The sequence below is a fragment of the Ischnura elegans genome, chromosome 3 (assembly GCF_921293095.1).
Source record: "Ischnura elegans chromosome 3, ioIscEleg1.1, whole genome shotgun sequence".
Taxonomy (NCBI): Eukaryota; Metazoa; Arthropoda; class Insecta; order Odonata; family Coenagrionidae; genus Ischnura; species Ischnura elegans.
In genome coordinates this window covers 63668140-63689876 of record NC_060248.1, presented here as the reverse complement: position 1 = coordinate 63689876, position 21737 = coordinate 63668140, and the positions used below count along the sequence as shown (strand labels likewise).

The window sequence follows — 21737 nt, the reverse complement described above, 5'->3', positions numbered from 1 at the left end:
AGAAAGCTGCTGACCTCTGTCACCAAAATTCAAACTTGAGTAAAGGAAATTGAACTGGATCCATGATGATTCCATGATGGGAGGTCACGATTCCCACAAGTAAAACCTTTCTCTTGAGCAATACATTTCCCATGAGAGTGGAACATTATTACAATCATGGTGAACACATTTTCCATGGGCCTAGGAGCCCATTATTCACATGAAAAACGTTATCCTCTTGGTCATAGGACCATTCCCTCATAAGAACATATCTACTTTTAATATGGGAAAGACAACCAATAGAACAAGTTATAAAGCAGCTTTTGTCAATTACAGTGAAACCTCGATTTTACATTCCCCCATTATACATTTTCCCTGATTTTGCACCGTTTTTATCAGGTCCCAAACAATACCGCCTTTAGATAATGATACTCTATTTTACAATATCCTCAATTTTGCACTTTTTGTAAGTGGTCCATTCAAAAGTGTAAAATAGAGGTTTCACTGTAGTTGCTTCATTTTTATTATGGGCATTACAAAGATGCAATTTATTGGATTTCATCATGTTGTGTTTAATTACTTTTAATGTTAAATAGGCTTGTAACCTATCCCACTTTTGTTGCATAAAATATGGATCAGAATTTAATTATTGAAAGGCTGTTGCATCAGTCAAATGCTCTAAACCTATTCTTCAGCAAATAAAATATAATAATGACAAGCTTTAGATTTATTTGTATGGAATACAAATTTTTATTTTACACAGAATCAGATGCCTTTGTTTACTGAAGCTCAAAGAAGCTACCAATGGGATCATAAAAATTTATTAATGACAATGGGTAGTTTAAAAATTATGCCACCCAATCTGTTAATTTAATGTCCAGTTGGAATGTACAATTTTTAGAGATTATTCCTTTGGTATTGATAAAAGTGAATAGTTAAATATGTATACATAGTAAGAAATTATAATAGGTTCCATGTAGAGTTAGAATTGAGAGAAATTATAGAGAAATAAGTGCAAAAGTTTTTGAATTTGGTGCTTTCACAAAATGTGGAGGATTCAGATACAGATAGATGCACCATGACTACTGTTACATAAATTCCACTGTAATATTAAATTTTCAGCTGTTCTTTGTCCTTGTGAGTTATAAACTTGTGATGTACGGCAATGGGATGCTAATTCAAAATACACACAAATGCAAATGAAAAAAAAATTGACAGTTTTTGCCGCAAAGAATCATTAAAATGTTCATCCCAGTGAAATTTGTGCATTAATTACATCATAAAGTTGCATGTTAATGCATACATATGTCATCCAGTGTTCATACTTGATATGAAAAAAAACTGACTTCATTTAAGTAAGATGGTGAACATTTCTGTTGGTCATTGTCATTTTCAAACATCTGGAGTTATTTTGAGTTGGAATTTGTCACAAGTTGTACATTCATCAGGTCTGAGTCAGTTTGTTTGACATCATCATGTCTCAACATAATCCATAATGAGCATAAGTTTTGGAGGAATGGTTATTTTCACATTTGGATGAACAGCTGAGATATCTGGTTATGTATCTACATTTTGGTTAGCAGGAGATTATAGTTAATTCTAGGGTTTAGTCAAAGTGCATGAAACGTTATTAACACAAGCAGAGAAATTATCTAATGAAGCATTTCCAGTATTATTAGGCAGTGAGTGAAAGTTATAAGAAAAGATAATGCTGGTTTGCTAACACGTAAATTTTGAAATTATAAATTAAACTATTCTAATCTTTGAATGGTAATGTATCAAAAATACTTATCTGTAATGTATTTGAACAGATATAATTATATGCGCTTTGGGCTCTTAATTTGTCTATCGAATTGCCCTTGGAAATTATTTTAATTTTGCATTGGATTATGCTTCGAAATACGATAAATATAACTTTGTAGAATGGATATCGTCAGATATTTTATAAATTTAATTAGTTCCATTAAGATCAAATGTGGTGTAACTATATTTTAAAACTACTCTTAGCATTAGCTTATTAATCAAGGAATGCAAATCCGATCAAAGATATCACTTGAGAAGTTGGTAAGATTAAGGTGAAACACAAATCTCAACTTGGTCGTAATTGTGAATCTTACGAGAGATGAAACAGTACATCTTTTCATCAGTTACATTCAAATGATATTTTAAACAGTTTGTGTCTAACCTAACTCTACTTCAACCAGGGTATGAAAACATGAAATCTTAAAATCACTCTTGTATTCTGTAATTTTTTTTTGCATAGCTGACTTACAGTATTCATTTTTGTTTTGACTGTCAACTCACTCAAGTGTCACTTAAAAGTGTGATGGTTTTTAGTGAAAGAAAGGTTTTATAGGTGAAAGTTGGAATAATTATTGGAAAAATCATGCACTCTTTACAAATACATGGTACTTTTCACTTGATCGCTGAAATTGTTTTTTCAGAAAATAATGAATACAGTTACCTCACTGTCATATTTAAGTAACCTCAGAAGTTTTTGCAGAAATGTCATGTGAAGTTCTTCTGTTCATGGTATTGATCACGCAAAGTTGTATCCATCACCATTTGTAAAATATTCTTAAATACCCTCCTCCTTCAGCATGAGATCAGTCACCAAACACTTATACCTATAGAGCCCTTACATCATTTGCATGCAAAAACACAGGGTAAGACATTAGATTAGAAGATTATGGATTCCATCTATGATGCTAAAATAGGTGAAGATGCTTAGCTTTCCCCAGAAATTATGCTGTCTCTCATATCCTTTCAAACTCTTAGTCTTGGAAATGGTTTTTTTTCACAAGTTATATAACTATAACTAGCCCTCTATTTTATACTCCTCACCGTGTTAGTTTCTAATTTTGTGAAACCGGAATAAATTCACTTACTTGGTCGTGCCAAAGGATGTCGGCCTCCTTGTAAATAATTGTGGTTTGAGATGCCTGAGTAACTACGTTGGGATTGGCCATCTGCTATGGATCGATTTCCTCCAGCATTAGATGGCCGGCCATTTCCTATGCCATCAACAATCTTTCCACTAAGCCGTGATGTTTGAGAACGATTCATTGGACCTGGTTCAAATGATAGTTTTTATGCTATAGTAATTATCCTAAATCATTAAAGCTGATGGGGCCTAACTTTGTGATGGTTAAATACCTTCCTACGTTGCCATTACCCTCGAATAATTGGCTATCGTTGGCTCTAAAATTGTCATAGCTGCAAAGGAGGGGTCATGAGGGGTGATAGGCATTCATTTAAGCACAGGCTATCATTCAAATCATTGGCAGTTTAGAAGTTCTTGATTTTCAATATTTTAAATGCATTCCAGCTAAAAAAATGAGAGAAATCGCTTTAAGACTGTATCATGATAATTGCTCCAAATGGTTTTTTGTCGGCTAATTGATATTTGATTTGAAAGTATCATGAATTTCATTGGTGTTGATATCATTTTTGTGTCATTAGAAATCGACCTTCCTTGAAGGTGAAGGGTAAACAAGAGGAGAATTTTTTCCTTAATTTTTTTTCCGCTCTTTCTTTCGGTGAGACAGTTCTTTAAATTTTTGATCATATATGTGCCTGAAGAAGGTATAATCATGAAGTAAATGTTATATTTAATCATGACATTGATGAGTTGAAGTGATATGCTTTACCTAAGATTTTCGATATATTTTTCAGACTTGGTTTATTCTTGACTTATGTATCTGATATACCTAAGTAAGAAACAAATTATTCAAAAACTGAAATCTATGCATGCATGTGATGCAGATGAAATGCAACATACATATTAGACGAGTGAGATGTTTGTAAATGTTTTAAGTGAATAAATCACAGACTGATACATTGTTAGATAATTGACAGTGATTTTTGGTATATGATACCTTGTTTTTTAAACATTTTAAATAATAAAAAAAAACACTGAGAAAAGACACAAGATACATTGTGGATTTGGAGATTGGATTAAAAGGCAAATTTGTATAAAAAACAACTTGCAATGCTAGGGCATCAGGTAATGTTTAGTGCAACATATGGAATGAAGTGCATTTTTGGGAGCCTTGTTAACTGGAAACGTAAAGTGGCATCTTGCTCAGTGCGCTTGGAATAGAAGCTTAAATGTCTTACTTCATTATCAAGATTTAAAATTATTTAAGTATTGATGATTTTTTCATGCAAATAGTCATCACATGTCATGCAGTTATCATTGACATAAATCACAATTATCAGAAACATATACATAACATACTCTAATGAATTTATAAAAATAAAGGTACTTACTTATTTTGAAATTGAATTTCAAAGTTAGGGTGTATTCTGTACATACATGAATTACTATTCTGTGCAGTAAGATGTGGTGAAAAGTATAATTACAATATTCACAATTAGAAAAAAATTATAAATGTATGTACATCATTTATGAGAATGTCAGTTTTGTCTTATGTCACAGTTAGGCTTTCAGTTTTCAAAGTTGTCCTTTCAGTTTTTGAATAGTCGTACTTCTTAATTATCTGCAATGATGTCTTAAAATGTTTTTAGGAGAGAGGCTCAGGTGATGTAAAATTAACACAAAGCTGAATATACAATTCTTTAATCCAATGGATGTGCCAAATTATGCACCTTGTGGTCATTATTGGAATTAAAGTTACAGCTTGCAGAGTTTACAAATCATTGTTCATGAGGCTCTCCTAGGTGCAGCCTTTTATAGGTCCATGGGACCATTTAACCACTCATTTTCATAATGTATGGACAGGAAAAAAAATGTAAATTTGATCATTAGATCCTCTAAGATTATGGTGATAATTTTATTTGATACTTAATTCTATTTCTAGGCCAAGCTGGTTTTTGTTTGCTTTAGAGATTGGAAAATAACCTCTGTTTAACTTTTACGTACATACGAGCGACTATTTCGTAGATTGTGAGGTCGGAAATCACCTGATGTCATTTGCTCTGGAAACACCTGTGGTCTGGGAATGCTCCTTCCACTGTAGACGGATCCTTGCTCCCAGTCTGAGGCCACTCCTGTTCCCATGCCATTAGGCATAGGCCCGGCCATCTGGTCCACCATTATTGTGGGTGCTTGGCTTGTTGGCATCCCTCCCCCTCCATTGTGGAGGTAGAGCGTTGATCGATTGAGGGTGCCCTTCTGAGAGTAGGCCACTGGGTGCAGAGGGTGAACGGGGACTAGATGAGGGTGCATAAGTTGGTGCGGTCCAATCTGTTTTGGAATGGAACATCCCTTATTCATAAACCATCCACTCAGCATTCAAATACACCAATGTCATAATATACATATGTGGTGATGTAAATTAATTTTCATTATGATTACTGGGATTTTTAGCCCTGAGTGCTCACAAAAATTGGGCGTTAATAATAGTTTTATAAGGTACCCTTTAAGGTTAAAATTTTTTCTTATTAATGGAAAATTTGGGCATTTTGAGTAGTGAATCTACGTACAAAGAATTATGGAATTGTAGTCTGATAACTTATTGAAATTTTCTCAGAAATGTCTGTTGAAAATTGTTTTGCTTGCTTCTTGTTTTTTATCTGTATCAATATATCAGCTCGTTAATTCAGCTGGCATGAATTCAGTTAACCAGATCCCATATTCAAGAGCCCTGTATGACTGATCTGTATAGAAATCTGGCATTGATATTGGCGTTAGGTTATTTTTGAATTTATATTTAAAAAATTATATGTTTTCTTAGCCAAAATATGTCATGTTTCAATGCATTCATTGTTATGTAAATTGTACTTACCATCCCAATGCCAGGACCAAGACCGGCTGCAGCCAGGGCTGCTTTCTTCTCATTTATGTCCGAGTCTGACCTCTGACTTTTGTGCTTCTTCCTACTGGTTGCAACAAACACTATCACAGCTAAAACTACAGTGCCGCATATAGCCGCACTTGCTGCAATGGTTATCTTGTCCATGTGCTGGCTTCCTCCGCCAGAACTGTTTGGAGGTGGTGCTCCATGACTTGCCCCATGTCCATTTTGAGATGTGCGCACCTCTTTGCATTGGCTAAATGGTACAGATTCAGGAGTCAATGTTGGCCGGTCCAGTGATGTTACACAGACAACTATGCATTCCTGTGCGAATAAAAATGGATATCTCATTTTTGCCATCACAATTATCATTGCAAGTCATCAAAAAGTTGCTTATTCGTGGGATAAATTCTGCGATCTTTGTAGAAAGTTGTCACTTCACAAATATATTGATTTCAGGCTTAACTTTTAAGTCTTTCCATTTTTAATATCAAGTGAACCTTACAAAGTTTTATCTTTCATTTTCCACCTCATACATCATTGTGTATTCTGAACATAACATATTCTCATCTCATTTGCCTGAAAAGTTGTGAATGCTTTATTCTATATTTGAATATTGGAATTTCCTAGGTTAAAAGTCTTCCTTACCATTCAGTTTTGAACCCACAGGCTTTCTATTATTTAATATTTTTGTTTTTGCTGAAATGGAGAAATTAATACTAATTCTTGCACACATAACGTGTAGGATTCTCCTATTAACATATCTGTGCATAGTGGTCTTAGTTATCAATTACTGTTGTTTTGAAGGTAAATAGAATGGCATTACAGCAATTTACCATGCGATCTTTTCTTAAATTTGCTTATTTCTATAAAGTTTATCTACATTCCTCTGTTGTGTCGTTCTTTGTCCTGGCAATTTTTATCAAGGTCTTCATCTGTTTCACCCCAAACTAAATGTAATTTTACAGTTATTTTTCATGCTCATATTTACATTGCCCATCAGGGGTATTCTGATCTTGAGTCACTGCTTTTTATCTAAAGAGTGTTTGGAGGAGTGGAACTTTTAACAAGAATAGCAAAATAGGAACAAAAATAGTCTTTTTGAATAATGTTGTAGAATTGTTTTTATTCAAGCCACTGAAGCCATAATTTTCAACGATGGGCAAACATTCTGTGATTGATACCTTGTTATTATTGGCATCTCATTCAGTATTGCCATTGAAGGTGAATCAATTCCTAGCTTAAACCTCATTGTCTGGCTTTAAATTGAATAATGTTATTTGAAGATTCTGGAAAATTCTTATTTACCTCTGTATATAATTAGTCCCTGATTCAATTTACTGTTATTCTTATCATCTTCTTGTATCCATCCCAGGACTAACTTAGTGAGGCTAACCATCAGAAGGTTAAATTAAGTATACCAGGACTGGCCACAGTGATAACTTTATGGAGTCATCCGAAAGGCAGAAATTGTGCGAAAAATTTTCAGAGGGAAAAATCATTCGTCTTGACTGGGATTCGAACTTTGTGGATTATTTGCACAATCAGAAGGTTATTTAAATACTTTTTCCCATCATCCTCTTTTCAGGACAGTGGCCTCTTTGGATTCTTCCTTCAATACTCTAATTGGAAATATTTTTGTGTGCTTATTTTAGATTGGTAAAGTAACCTTTTTCTCAGAGTTTGAATTTTTTCCTTGCCATGGTAGCTATATTCTCATGGCGAGTGATAAAATTACTTTATTTATACTTTATTTACCATGGGAGATTTTCATGAAATGAACTTTTAGGACTTGTGTGTAAGTGAGAAAAGCCATACCTGAGAAGGAACATTCTTGATACGAAACTCTCGTTCCGATGGCTCCAAGGGTGGACCTCTTCTAAATGTGGAGTCTCCAAACAGTCTGTATATGACTCGGTATCCAGAGGGTCGACTTGCTCCTTGGCCTTTGTTAGCCGGTTCCCATTTGATGATTACGGAGTTTTCTTGCCTCGCAATACTCTGGACTATAACATCGATGTTCTTCTTTTCATTGCTTCCTTCTGTATCTCCAATTTTTGTTTGCTTGTCTTTGGTTTGTATTTTCTTCTTATCCCTGGATTTGTGTGAAAATACATTTTTTTAAATTTTAACTAAATATTTTAATTGAATTAAATGAAATTATATCCAAATGGTTGAGGTTTATGGCAATGAATTGAAATTAATTGCGTTGAATCTTTTTCATGGTTTAGGGTCTAAAATCATTCTTAGAGGCACAAGGGAGGGAGACTTTCAGGCACCAGTTTTCAGTTTTCCTTTTTTTTTTAAAATAAAATAGGAGTAAAAAAGGACTTATTATTTAGTGAATGATCTCTATTTATCTTTGTGATTATCATAATTTGTCTCAACTATTGGTTATTAGGCTTAAGTTTTGGTCATGCAAGATATATTCATTAAGCTCTCAAGTGCTGGTGCCAGATATTATTTCTGTTGCAAAAAAGTATTTTTACGGTATTTATTTTCTCTGATTCTGTCAGATTCATATCACGTTGATAGAAAGTTATCAGATTATACTGCAGTGATAGCGAAGTTAAGGAAAGGAGATACTAAGTTATTGTCATTTTCTAGCAGTGTGTACTTACGCATCTCCAAGTCGCACAATAGGTGGAGCAGTTGATTTATTCCTGATTGTTGGTGTTGAAGTGGAGTGTTTTATGAGCTGTGGCTGCTTGGAAACAGTGAATGAGGGTGATCCTGTCAATCCTGTAGTTATAAACTCAGTGGTGGTTGTCTGAGTTGTTGTGGGGAAAGTTCTTTTTGGAGTGGTAGCTGTGCTGGTTGTAGCAGTTGTTGTGGTGGATGTAGATGTCGTTGTTGCAGTTGTGGTGCTTGATGGAAGTCTTGTAGTTGAGCTGGTGGTCGGTCGTTGAGTTGGAAATGGCCCTAAGCCTACAGGTGATTTGTATGTTGTTATTGGAGGCCTGTTTGTTGATGAAGATGTCGTAGCTGTTGTTGGACCCCATGGCCTTTTATTTTCTGGGTCATCATCTTGCTCTTGCTGTTCATCTTTTTTCACCTCTGGCTTCACTTCTTCCTCCTCTTCCTTTTCATCTTCACATGTTAACTCTGTATAATTGTAAAATATATTGGTGGCATTAGTTATTTCTTGTAGCTCCACAAATACTTGCTATGAAATACAGAAAAAAAAATGAGTGTGCTGATTGGAATAGACAGCAGTGAAAAAGAAGGAATGTTAATCATTTAGTTTTTTATGTCATTTCAATATCTTCTTAAGTGCAAATGGATTCATATATGGTGGTTTTTACTTTATATTCATAGTATAGTTTTAATTTTCAGCAAAAAGGCTGTCAATTATGTAGGGTAGTTCTTTTGCCCTAATTTTTTGGGGAATCTCCCAAATCCAAGCCCCAAAAAGTAATAAATGAGAATGGTAGGAGTCCGTGGTGTGATTATTATTATTATTCATGACTAGGTGGCCACCCGGCATTGCTCCGAATGATAGTACCACGAGAAGTGGGAAGGTTGGAACTTGGAATTCATGGTTACATAGCAGGATTTTTGTTTTCTTTTTGAGCTTTTCAAGAGGTGTGCCTACCTGGAAAGATGTCCAACTGCAGAAGTTGTATGACGTGACGTAACAAACGATAATGAGATAACGACGCAAAAGACGCGTCCTACGTAACTGAAAGTAGCACTACAGGGCTCGGGAGCATGAAATGCACCTATGTTATATCTTTGGTTGCAATCCTTGCTGTATGGAAGCGCATAGCAGACAGACAAACAGACATCATGGCACATACCATTTACTTTAATTTTGCTTTTAAGCTACCCATTGCAAGCAATTAGTATTAATTCATAATTATTCCCCCAATTTTTATTTGATATCATCATGGCTTAGGATAATATCTGAGAAAAAATTCATTGTGAAAATTATAATAGTAAAACTCTGAACTTTTGTTTTGGGGGACTGCTTTGATCTTGTTAAGTGTGAAATTTTGAACTGCTCTTGGAATAGGTACTTTTTGTTTAATAATTATAGCTTTTTAAAGAAAAAAATTGATTTTTAATGTATTTACCTTCTGCTTGGATGAGATGGAACGGCTTCTCTCGTAGTCTTGCTGGCGCACCACAAAATTGAGGATCTCTCTCTCGACTTGTGACTTGAATGTCTGTTGAGCCAGAACTTCTGTCACCCCCACCCGGCACAATACCTTTCTGTATCCAATTAGCCAACCATCGCAGCTTACAGTTACATGTCAGAGATCTTCCACCAATGGATAGGCCTCTTAAAGATGATGCAACTGGCAATAGTACATCTGATGTTAGTGTTGGCAATGGGTTGCCATCAAGTGCTAGAAGTGTTAGTGATGGTGTTCCTTTGAATGCTTCCAGTGGTATATTAGCTATCAGGTTAAAACCGAGATCCAAAACCTGTGAATGTAGAAATTTATTTGGAATATAGGCAAGGATTGTAGGTAAACTTAGTAATCACCAATTTAGCTGGCATTTAACCAGCTGAAACATTTTCCAAGATGAACTCTGTGGGATGAAGTCAGTTTTAGGTTTTCAGCGAGAAAATTTAATGCTGCAGTTAACTCTTGAGAGTGTGAATAAAACCTGGATTATGCTTGTGACATTTACCTCACAAAAAATGCAAGTTTACTCGCCACGCCTCTATGCATATTTGACTTTATTATGTTCCATTCATAAGATTTTTGTCTTTCAGAGTGTTACCACATTAGTTTTGAATCACCAAATTTGAGCCATATTTAATTTCTTGGTTTTCTTTCCCATGAAATATCCATTTCTCATTTAAATTTTATTTTATCTGCATCCAAATTCTATTTTTAATAATGAACCATTTATTATATCGATTCTGCCACTTGTACATTTCCATAAGGTTGGTTGTCTCTTGCAAAATATTTTCATCTTCAAAAGTCTCTTTAGAACATGTTGAATTAATTTGTGGCTTCTTAATGCAACTTATTACTTCATGTGTAATTGGTACTCATGTCATTTGTCGGTTGTCTTACCCGTAATTCAGACAGAGTGGACACCGCTGCAATTGGAAAGTCAGCCAGCAGATTGTTCAGTAGGGAAAGAGAGCTTAGTGTGTCGTTGATCCCTTGGAAATCTCTTGGGTGCACCTTGCGGATGAGATTCCTCTCCAAGTTAATAGCAGCAATTGAATCCAATGTGGACATAGGCCCATCATTTCTCGAGTCTGATTTATTCTCTCCACCAATTTCTCTTATTGAATTCTGAGAGAGATCGAGGAAAGCAAGGGCGCGCAGGCCTCTGATTGCTGCTGCTGGAAATACCCTTTGCCTTGTTGCCTAGGAAATTAAACAAATATTATGCATAAAAGCTATTGAAAAATGTGGTGAATCACACAAGTTATTATATTAACAATGTGGTGAAACTACAGTTCAAGCCAGTTCATGGATATCAAATTGGTTTTGTGGGAAAGCTATTTGTGAACAGTAGGAATAATTTTAATTATTTACATTCATAAATGAAATAATAGTGTGCTTATAATTCAACCAGAAGTTCTGGAAAATTTTTATTCAATGAAAATTTTTATGACCTAGTTTCGTTTTTGTTTACGGTTCAAAGATTGATTGTTGATAATTTAAAATTTTCCTTCTTTTATCTGTAGGCGAGTTGGAATTAAGTAAGAAAATTGAATTAATGAAAATTTTCATAAATTCTATCATTGTAGTTCAATTATAGTGCCGTTTTTTGTATTAAGACTCTTTTGCATGTCCGGGGCTTATCTATCAGAAACTCTGTAGTCTTTGAAACTAATTTATAATGTTGCTGCTTGAAAGCAAAAACTACCGGGTGATTTTAAAGGGGTTGGTTTGACCCGCCCAGTCGGTTTTGCCCCACTCTCTCCCTAGTTTCTAGGTGTTAGCAAAATGGGTTGTAGGTACCTTGAGATCCAGATTTCTTAGGGAAGTTGACAATCCCCGGAAGGCCCCTGCTGATGGAACTCGAAGGGCAAATGGATTGCCTCCAAGTCGGAGAGTTGTTAATGATCGAAGGGAGGAAAAGGCTCCAATGGGTATGTTGCTTATGCGGTTGTGAGACAGGTCAAGAAGGGTTAGAGAGGTCAGGGGTCTTAAAGCCTCCACGGGTATATTTTCCAGGTAGTTGGAATGCAAATTCAGGTTCCTCATGTTAGAAGGTTCTCCTCTGTAACTGAAAAAGGATAATAAAATGAAAAGTCAGTAGGCATGATGTCAACATTTTCACATGCTGCTTATAATAATTTGATTTAGTTTTACTAGCGCATGACGGTAATTGTTGCCCAAAATTAATGCTCATTATGGAATGGCCCTGCATCTTAAATGTCAGCAAAAAAATGGCCAGCTCTGACTTTGAACATGATTCTATTAAAAGTTTTTGCCTACAAAGATAAATGCATGAATTTCGCCCCTTTTGAGGGTGATGTAAATTACAGACCATCAGTTCACAGTTTTTAAGCTGGAGATGTCATCTTATTTGGTGGATTAAAAAAATAAAGGTGAAATCTTAAAATGTTAACTATCAAAACAGCATGAAACTACATTTTCAAATTCTTAACCTGTGAAATTTTAAAATATTACTAAGATAATGCTAGCTGTCAGCCAGACAACTGAATAAAATTTGATTCTTTTGTGGCGAATGGTGGCAGTTAATGTCTCGGGCATCCCACCAGGTTAGGCACTCCATTTCTGCCGGCGTTTCGATGGAATACTTTTTCATAGATACGTCGCAAGAAATGGAGTGCATAACCCGGTAGGAAGCCCGAGAGACATGCACAGCCACCGTAGAAATTTATCATGCATGAGTATACACTCTTTGCTCGATTGAGGGATAGAAAAACGTTTAGCATGTGGGCGTACCACTCTTAAATCGTATTTGTCGAATAGACCGCTTAAAAAAAAGCCGCGAGACCTCGCGCATACTCACGCCGAAGAGCCGCTCCCGATGAGCGGTTGAAAAGCGTCGGCCGCGACGCTCCGTATTTGGCACCCTGAAACCTGGAGACTGCGCGGCACGACCCCCGCGGACTTGATTAGCTCGGGCCCCAGGTGCTCCAGCGAGGAGTTGTTGACGTAGAGGAGGTCGATGGGTACGGTGGTGCCGGTTGGTGATCGCGTGGACGCCGCCAGTCCGTCGAGGAGCAGCTGGTAGTCGGCGGCGTCACACTGCACCGACACCTCCTTGGCCGAGTTGGAGGCGCAGAGGCACGAGGCCTGCAGCTGCGGTGAGGAAAGCGACCAGGGGCATTGCGACGCCCTCGACGGCACGAACAGTAAGATCTGCAGCAGGGCGAGGCGCCACGCCAGGCCCGGCCTTCCTCGATCTGACTCCATCGCGTCCCCGCCTGAAATTGACAAAGCAGATCGGAGGTGACTTCAATGCTCGGCGAAAATCTGTTCTTTATAGTCTCGCGCACTGCGACTTTAAGTAGCTGACGAAATTCTTCTCGGATTCTTCACCTGGTACTCCACCTGGGTACTCCAAATCATTTATTGATTCAAATGATTGATGGCCAATCGCCATCAATCATTTGAATCAATAAATCAACCTGTTAACAACCCTGGAAGAATATCTCCGGCTACTTCGCCGCGAAATTTTACGATCTTATTTTACTTAACGAGGTCTTAAATTACTTATGAAGACCGAAATGAATATCCTAATTCCTTTTTATACAAGGGTTGTCCATTTCCTCCGTCATAGTAAATATTTTATGAGCATGCTTCATGGTTGCGCAGTGACCAAAAGCCGACCAACCAACCGTTACCCAACATCGGTATCCCAACTTTCACATTTAATGGGAAATGGAGACAGCAAAGTAAATACTTATGAGTAGATTTTATTGAAATTCTAACACTTTCCTTTCTTCTTGATTGTATGATTTAAAGGAAATAAAATGTCCAATAGAAATTAATAACATGAAAACGATCGCTATTGTAGTAGGCGTTATAGTCAGCCAATCTGATCTCGGTATCAAGGTTTTTGCTCTCGATCCCATGAACAGAAGCCGATGCGCGCTCTTCTAACTATTTCATATTAGTGTCGTCCTTACCTAAGGTCGCCGTGTGCTGTTGACTTAAACGCTCGGCAACGTTTCGTTCCTGTAATGCTAATTCACAACAATGTTACGTTTTATAATAAGACCACAATTACGTTAGTTAAAATTTGGGTTACAATCTTCGAAACAGATTTTTCGGTTACCTGAGGTAACCATCAGCGAAGAGGAAAATACCGGAAAAGGATTGGCCACCATTAGCTAACCTTTAATCTATTTAGACCCAGACCAATAAGTGATGTATTCCAGTAATCACAGAACAGATTGCTTATCAATTATGAAATCGATATTAGAGAACTTCCCTTAGTTCGTGGTACAATTGGTTCTCTAACTAATGGTCCCGCCAATTCGAGTTATGCCGCTGTTAGTGGATTGAAATAACAGGCGCTCTTCCACAATTCTCATCTCGTAAGTTACGACTAGTTAAGCTGTAGTAAATGAGGCCTAAGCCTTAATCAATTAATGCTTAGGTCAGAAATTGTGGTGAATGATGTGCATTTAATGGTTTCCTGAAAAATCCGTAGTTTGAAATAGCGGAAAAGTTAATGGGTTGCACTTAATGGCTGACCATGATGAGCGGAGGGAAGCCATGGACATTATCTCGTTTACGTTCAAATCTCAAACCCCAAATCTTGAGTGAAAGGAAGGGGTTAAAATTGCTGGTAGGAGATCGGATCCAGGCCCGCCATTGACCTCGGGTGTTCCTTTAACGATAGTCCCATGTAGATTTCCATCTGCGCGTTAAGGGGAAGAGCTGTCGTTATTTGTAGGCGATATAAGCTATTATATTATTTTTATTTAGATTGCGAAAACAAATAATATAACCTGGAACGCATTTTATTAAATTTGGCTACGTATATGAGTATTTTAAAATAATATGTGAAATAATTTCGGTACTTTTTCAGGTACTCACTGTCTCATTCTTCATCTAGGCAGTTGGCGATGAAAATATTATCTCTTCATAAACTCCTTTACGTAGCAAAATTTCGCACGTTGAAAGTGTATTTGTTAGTGTTAAACTGTTGTTTTGCGCAGGGGTTACGTTCATGCGTGTTTTATCGTAAATTATTTGGGCCCTCAATTTTGATGTCACTTGTTTTTGTGACTTTTTTTTGCATTAGCAGCTTTTATTTTAGACGGTGCATTTCGATAAGCGTTTCTGTAGTCAATGGCGAATAATCGAAGTATTGCTGTGCTCGTCAGCAAATTTGCATTTCCCTGATATTAGGTTGCACTTTCGCCTTTTTCCCGAAGGAATAAAGATACAATATACTTATTAGTTGAGTAAGATGAGTTCCCATTACTGGTTTAACAAAAGGCTAATGACATCTTCCTTTAAATGCTCTAATACTCTAAACTGTCGAAACTGTCGAACTGTCGAAAAACGACGATTCTTCAGCCTCGCATGAATCATCATTATTCCAAGACTTCATTTTTCCCTTCAAGCCTCCACGGTAAAAGTGGCGAAAAACTTAACACTGATAGTAATGCTGCATGTGATTTCTGATTGCGTAAACATCGTCAATATCGTCGTAACTCATTGTTTTGACGTCACCTGAATTCGTTGGACGGAATATTTTTCCCGGTGGTGAGACAACTCGGTCGTTGTTGACATTGAGGCTATTGTTTGTTTTTCTGAGGCGATCCCAGCCTCTTCTCGTCGGCTGGCCCAAGGTTAAGGCCATGAACGCGGCCGTCGCTTTGTTTGCGTTTTGCCGAACAGGTTTTCTCTCCCCGAAATATTAATTTTTTGCTTTATCCTAAGAAAGTGAAGACGCAGTAGGATCAATATTCGTTGTCGCGTTTTTTTCTGCTTGGCTTTTGTAATTAGTGACTGATTCAAATATGCCTCAAGGTTAGAGAAATTATAGATTCTGGTGCGTGAATGAAGATTAGTCGCTAAGCTTATCACTCAGCTTATCCAGAAATTGGGTTAACTATCATACATTTAAAAAAGTCTTATTTATTCTTATTTGATATACGTGGCTGAAGTTATGACAATAATTTATAAGTTAATGCTCGAAAAAGGAAATTAAGAAATGGCCCGCTAAGCCTAAAATATTCAACATAAAGCAAATGGTTTCCATAATAAGTATAATTTATGGAGAAATGTCTCAATATCGCATCCAGTTTTGGTCAAGGTGTATTTTTTCAATTTTATAGTAAGGCATGCTTGCTAGGATCATAGAATTTTGGCTTAGAGTTACGCAGCGACTATGGGAACAGGTACCTCTAACCAATGCTCACTTGTTAATAGCTCTGGCTATACCTGTCATTTTGAAGAAGCTAACGTTGAACTTCTAGACTGATTTGGGCGCGTGCACATGAATGCATTGGTAAAATTTGAGACTACAGGCGCAATGTAACAGTGGACAATGTTAAATTTCGGAAGCGGAAACAAAGAAATCGTCATTTCTATAATATTTGTAGTTTTCTTATATTTTTTCTTTTTATTCTAATGATTATAACGTTATCAATAAATCGGTTGATGGGATTCCAATCGTAGTACACGATCATATGATAGAGCGTCGTTAAAAAAGTCAGTTTCTTATACGCGCCCTCTATTCTTCGTGTTATAGATTAGATTGCTTACTTCCGTGATTTCATGAGCTCATTCATTTCATTGGATGGTTGGGGCCTTTTTTTAGGTGTCGAAGAGAAAGAGAAGAGGGAGTGGGATCAACATTTAATATCGCAGTTTTTTCTGTTTGGGTTTGTAATTTCAGGCTTTCAAATATGCTCCAAGGTTACAGAAACGCAATAGGATTCATGTGCATGAATAAAAGTTTTCATGGCTGTTGACTAACTTTAGTTAGTTTAATGCTAGTCTTCCCTTGTCTTCCTTACCAGTCTAATGTTTATCTTGCTTTTGAGAGAACCCTGCTTAAGGTATGAATGGTAACCCATTCAGTGTAACTCCTAACCGAACTTTAATTTGTGTAATTCCTTGCCTTATATGAGTAGCATTCGTGTATCCCCTATTTTTTTTTCAAACTTTTTTCCGCAACACAAAGTTACGATATTCGACTTCTCAGTCGTGTGGGCTATACTTAATCCGTAGTGAGATACTGCAATGTGCATTCGGAAATGGGATAAGCTGATTGTTCCGTTACCCCATGATACTTCGAACCTGATAGAGCCATCTCCGCATTCTACGTGACCTTTCAAGGGTGTTGTCGGTTCAATAGGCGAACCCGGCGACCCCTGGATTGCGGATCGAAGTCCCGACGACCTGCATTGCTCTTGTAGGTCACCCCGTATATTTTCCCAAGAATGCTCATTGTGGTTTTAGCGGTGGTGGGAGGGAGATGCTATAAAATGAGACGCATAAAAGCATATGAAATTGCAATTATTTCGATGAAGACATTTCCTTGTCATTTTTTAATCGGAAAAATTAAATCATCTTGTCTCGTAGTGGTATTGCTTGCTGAATATAAAACGCCTTTCAGTGTGTCATTAGGAAAGTTAACTATTTTTACGCATTCACAGTCAGAAATAGTTTTATGTTAGATTTGGGAGCTGTATCTCGTTTCTGTGATATGTTTGATATGTTAGCCACCGTTAATATTGCGGAAGAGGGTACTCGCTTACGGTTGAGAAATTATTTTGTTTGTGATTTAGTGTATTCAAATTAATGTTTTTGAAAACGTTATCAATGCCCCATGTTTTCATCTGGTAGCAATGCGAATTTGCTTTTGCAAACCGTTTCCAATTGAAGTAAGGGAGCAATTTTGTTGGCTCAAGGCCGACAGATATTGGTTTTCGTTTTAATCCCCCTTCGGCGGGGTGACCTGGTTTGATACAGTTTGGGCAATAGAATGCAACGAATCAAATACATACCCCACGACTGAAAGTGTGTTAAACGCCTTTCACTCCAACTGGTGCCTCTCATTTTGAAAGTTGATTTTTCTTCCGAATGATTTTGCATTCATATTCACCTTATTAATTATGATTTTAGAAACCAAATAAATAACCGTTATTTTTTCGTTCATTTCTCTCATATTAATGGTTATAAAAATTCCTATGCCTGTATAGAATTTTTTACGGCCGTAAAGAAGGGAGGTAAGTGTTTGAAGTAATCAATCCACATTCTCTTCTATTAAATTATTACTAGCCTTCAATTTCACATTAGAATGAATTATTATGTACGGTTAACTCAGTGAAGGATTGATGCGATTAAGACACAAAAATAATTCTTTGTCATGGCTGAGTGGGTCTAAAACTTTTTCAGAAAATATATTTTTTTACTATCCTAGATTTTTTCTAAAGTCACGCGAATACAATAAAAATTATAATAATAACAAATTCTGAATTGGTAATTATGTGGTTTTCATAAACGAGAACTTGTATTTTCGCCTGAATTGGAGTTTTTTTACCAACCATTTTTTTAAAGTTTATTTTATTAAGTTAATTGACCATTGTCGGATTGATTCCTTTGAGTTGCCTTGAAAGTTTTGAGACCTCCGTGGAACACGAAATCTAAAGTGCCTTGCCTAGAGGTTAGTTTTTAATGACTGGACCGCATTCCTTTAGGTGCAACACTTTACCTCTCTTGTGGACCTCTTTGTGGACCTTCAACTACGCGTATGCAGTTCGTGAGACGTGAGACAGGTTCTCCGTTCATAGAAATAAAGAGTTTCTTGATAGCTTGGCGATGAACGGGACGCATGACCCAATGTTTTTTTTTTTGGTGCAGACCGACGTGACGCCTGCAGGCACGCGAATCGGATTGCCGCCCACGGACAGAGGATTTGGTTCCGTTGGCTGATCGCACTGCGTTTCGCCGTCGCGTCGTGAGCTTAATTTGGTTCACATTATTTTACTTGGGGGAAAGCATGATAACCTGTTGGGGAGAGATATCGAAAAAAATACCTGCAATTTTACACGATTATAAAATTTATTACGACCTAGGTGAATATGTTACCACATCATCTTCTTATGTGGATGAATGAAGGTGATGTTATCACATATCCATCTTGTATCATATATAACTATATAGTGAGCGAAACTTGCTTCTGAGAACTGAAATAGTGTGGGAATCTTTTTCGAGACTGCCTTTAATTTCATTTCAATTTATTCTATACCCGCCTTTATTTGGGGAGGCGTAAAAATAAAAATATTGAGGCATTCATATATTTTAACACGAAAACATATATTTTATTAATTAAGTTCTATTAAATATCCAAAATTATAGCCATGAAAAGTTATCACTGAAACTTAGGTCGTAATACATTTTATAATCGTGGAAAATTACAAGTATTTATTTCAATATGGAAACATTCCACTGCATTAGGGTCTAATTTTATTTGTTGGAAAGAGAGTTTGCCTGCTGATCGCATTGCCCAGCGTTCAAAATCCCGTGCGAATCATTCGGAATCTCTCACCCGATATTCGAAGTGCGAGGTGGCTCAGAGAAAAGAACTATAAGTTCCCCTACCCAGAATATATTAATTCACTCTGCCATGAAGTAGTCCAGAGGTAGGTCTGCCTTCACATACCTTAATCAACCTTCGGATTACCGTCTAACGTCTTCCCACTTTCGACATGCCCTGATGATGGTAGATCCTAACTGTTTTTGCTATAATTTTATTTTATCTTTCATACTTAAACTAGCAGACCACCGGGTGTTCTCGGGAAGGAGAGTACCTAGAGAAGAGTGAAACTTGGAACTTAGATTTCATGATCATCAAGGGTTTTTATGTTTTCTCTTTGAGAATGTCAAGAGGTGTGCCTACCCGGCAGGATGTCCAACCGGAGAAGATGTTTAACGTGATGTAACAAATGGTAATGAGAAAACGACGCCAAGTACGCGTCGGACGCTACGGAAAGTAGCACTACGGGGCTTGGAAGCATGAAATGCATCTATATGTACTGACTTTGGTCGCAATCCGTGCAGCCATTAGGAAACGTATAACGGGCATACAAACGGACATCCTCTTTTATATGCATAGAAGTATAAAAGTGTTTCTCATTTCTGATCGAATGGAGCTATCAATGCTTCTCTTCACAGTATTTACTAATCTGAGGTGCCTTTGTACTCATTATATAGTGCATACTTTACTTTACTAGTATCAGTCAAAGTGTATAGGTTTTCGCGGGAAACTTGATTTGTAGAAAAGAATCGTGCCACTTCTAAAGTTAAATGCTGCTTAAGTTCTAAAGGGATTTTCCGTTGTGTCATAATCGACGCTAGACTTCGTCAACGTTGGATGTATCTCGCGATCATTTTCCGCGATGGCTGGAGGGATGGAAATCACATCCCTTTTTCCATCACTTGGCACGTCCCTCTTTCCGTCGCTGAAACCATCGTTGGCCCCGTCCTTCAGCCAATCAGAACGCACGGCCGCCAACAGCGATTGTAACGCCAGCGACTGCCTGGCTTTTAATTGAATGACTGCTGTTATTACGGAAAGTGACGGAATAAGCGATGGAATAAGGAAATGTGGGAATGACCGTGTGATTCAGAAAATGATGGGTCGAGCGATCACGGTTTTGGTTATTGAAAACCTATCGCTGGAGCTATCATTCTGAGGGATGAAAAATTATCTTGCGATTCAAGCTTTGGACGTCGCCTTTTAACCACTTATTGAATTTCCATTTGTCTCATTACGGCCGAAATTAACGAACACATTGGTTATATCTATGGCCGTTCAAAGACTTCAAAGAGTTCATGTACATATTTCGGGGAAGTAAATTTAAATATTTGACCGAAATATGTAGATGTTTATCTTGAATGCATAGTGTTATGGATGAATTATTTATCGTATTCCGAAATCCAGATGGAAGAAGAGGTTCCAAATAAAAAAAATAGTTGGGAGATCGATGCTACCGTGAGGTCTGAACCGTTGGAGCACCTTGAGAACCGGTCTATCGTACACAAATTGCTACTCTTTTCTTTTCGTTAGCTGCCGTTCTATTGGCTGCGCAGGCTTCAAGACCTTGCCCTGGGCAGGCAACACACGAGGCTGACCGATGCGTTGGGAGACGGTGGCAATTTGCCTCTGAATCCCAGTCCCAGCTGAATAATAGGGTTTTAAATCCTTTCGAAGTCAGTCATAAGACTTTTTTAAGTCGTGGAATGTCTTTTTATAAATATTGACAGCTATGGAAAAGTGTCATTATAGTTGTATTTCAAGCATAGATTAGAGTCCCATTTGGATTAGAAAAATAATGTTTACCTTAGCATAAAGTTTATCACCGTTTCTTGCAGCGATAGCATTTATCATTGTTCATGCAGGAAAGATGTTGATAGCAAGTCTCTTAAGTTTGTTTGTTTTTAGGTTTCATTACGTCTTTCCGAGTGCGTTTCTTCCCCTTGAAAAGGTTGCATTTCACTGTGGGGATTAGAAATGAGTTGACAATATTTCTATGACCACGCGCTTACAGCTTGGTTTCGGGGAAAGTATTCATATTGAAATTAAGTATTCATATTCATTGTGTCTTAATTTATCTCATGATTGGTGACCTTTTACTTTTTGGGGAACTAATTACTAATCAGACATTGGAATTAGGTAGCCGTGTACAACAGTTGTCGTGGTGTTTGTCGTGCTCTAATATGTACAAAAATTAAAAATCTAAAATATGTACGCTCTTTAATATTTGAGGGAATGCTTCCATGATTCGCTGGTCGAATTACTTTATCGCTTCGGCTGTAAAGAAAGAACAGGAGTCTCTAATTGGAGTGCATTAATGTTTTTTCGTCAAAGCCTCATTTCATTTCATTAACCCTTACTTGCTGTCATTGAGCTAACATTTTAACCATCATCACTGTTAAGAAATCCTTGTATTGAATTTACAAACGCAAACATTTTAGCACATCCAGTGATAAAATTAACTAAATCGACGGGGTCATTTTTAATAGTTTCATTAACACGTATTTTCTCCACTGTTCATACTGCGCAGATAAGTTAATGCCG

The 21737-nt window shown here is 37.0% G+C and overlaps 2 protein-coding genes across 4 annotated transcripts in view; one reads left to right on the top strand and one right to left on the bottom strand.

Annotated features, from left to right (window-relative positions):
• The window catches only part of LOC124155917 (rab3 GTPase-activating protein catalytic subunit), a 166877-nt gene that overhangs the window by 19713 nt on the left and 125427 nt on the right, over positions 1 to 21737 (top strand). The gene's annotated exons all lie outside the window — the stretch shown is intronic.
• Positions 1 to 21737, bottom strand: part of LOC124155916 — a 120032-nt gene that overhangs the window by 1174 nt on the left and 97121 nt on the right. The window contains exons 2-10 of one of the 3 annotated variants that reach the window (XM_046530136.1): positions 12696 to 13113; positions 11675 to 11942; positions 10772 to 11074; positions 9815 to 10169; positions 8360 to 8843; positions 7557 to 7833; positions 5730 to 6062; positions 4906 to 5188; positions 2868 to 3050 (exon numbers count right to left, since the gene is read on the bottom strand). In XM_046530136.1, the coding sequence (XP_046386092.1) occupies positions 2868 to 3050; positions 4906 to 5188; positions 5730 to 6062; positions 7557 to 7833; positions 8360 to 8843; positions 9815 to 10169; positions 10772 to 11074; positions 11675 to 11942; positions 12696 to 13102 (2893 nt within the window). In that variant the 5' untranslated portion in view covers positions 13103 to 13113. Of the gene's footprint in view, positions 1 to 2867; positions 3051 to 4864; positions 5189 to 5729; positions 6063 to 7556; positions 7834 to 8359; positions 8844 to 9814; positions 10170 to 10771; positions 11075 to 11674; positions 11943 to 12695; positions 13114 to 21737 lie in introns of all 3 variants that reach the window. The other 2 variants (XM_046530138.1, XM_046530139.1) reach the window with 2 other exon arrangements.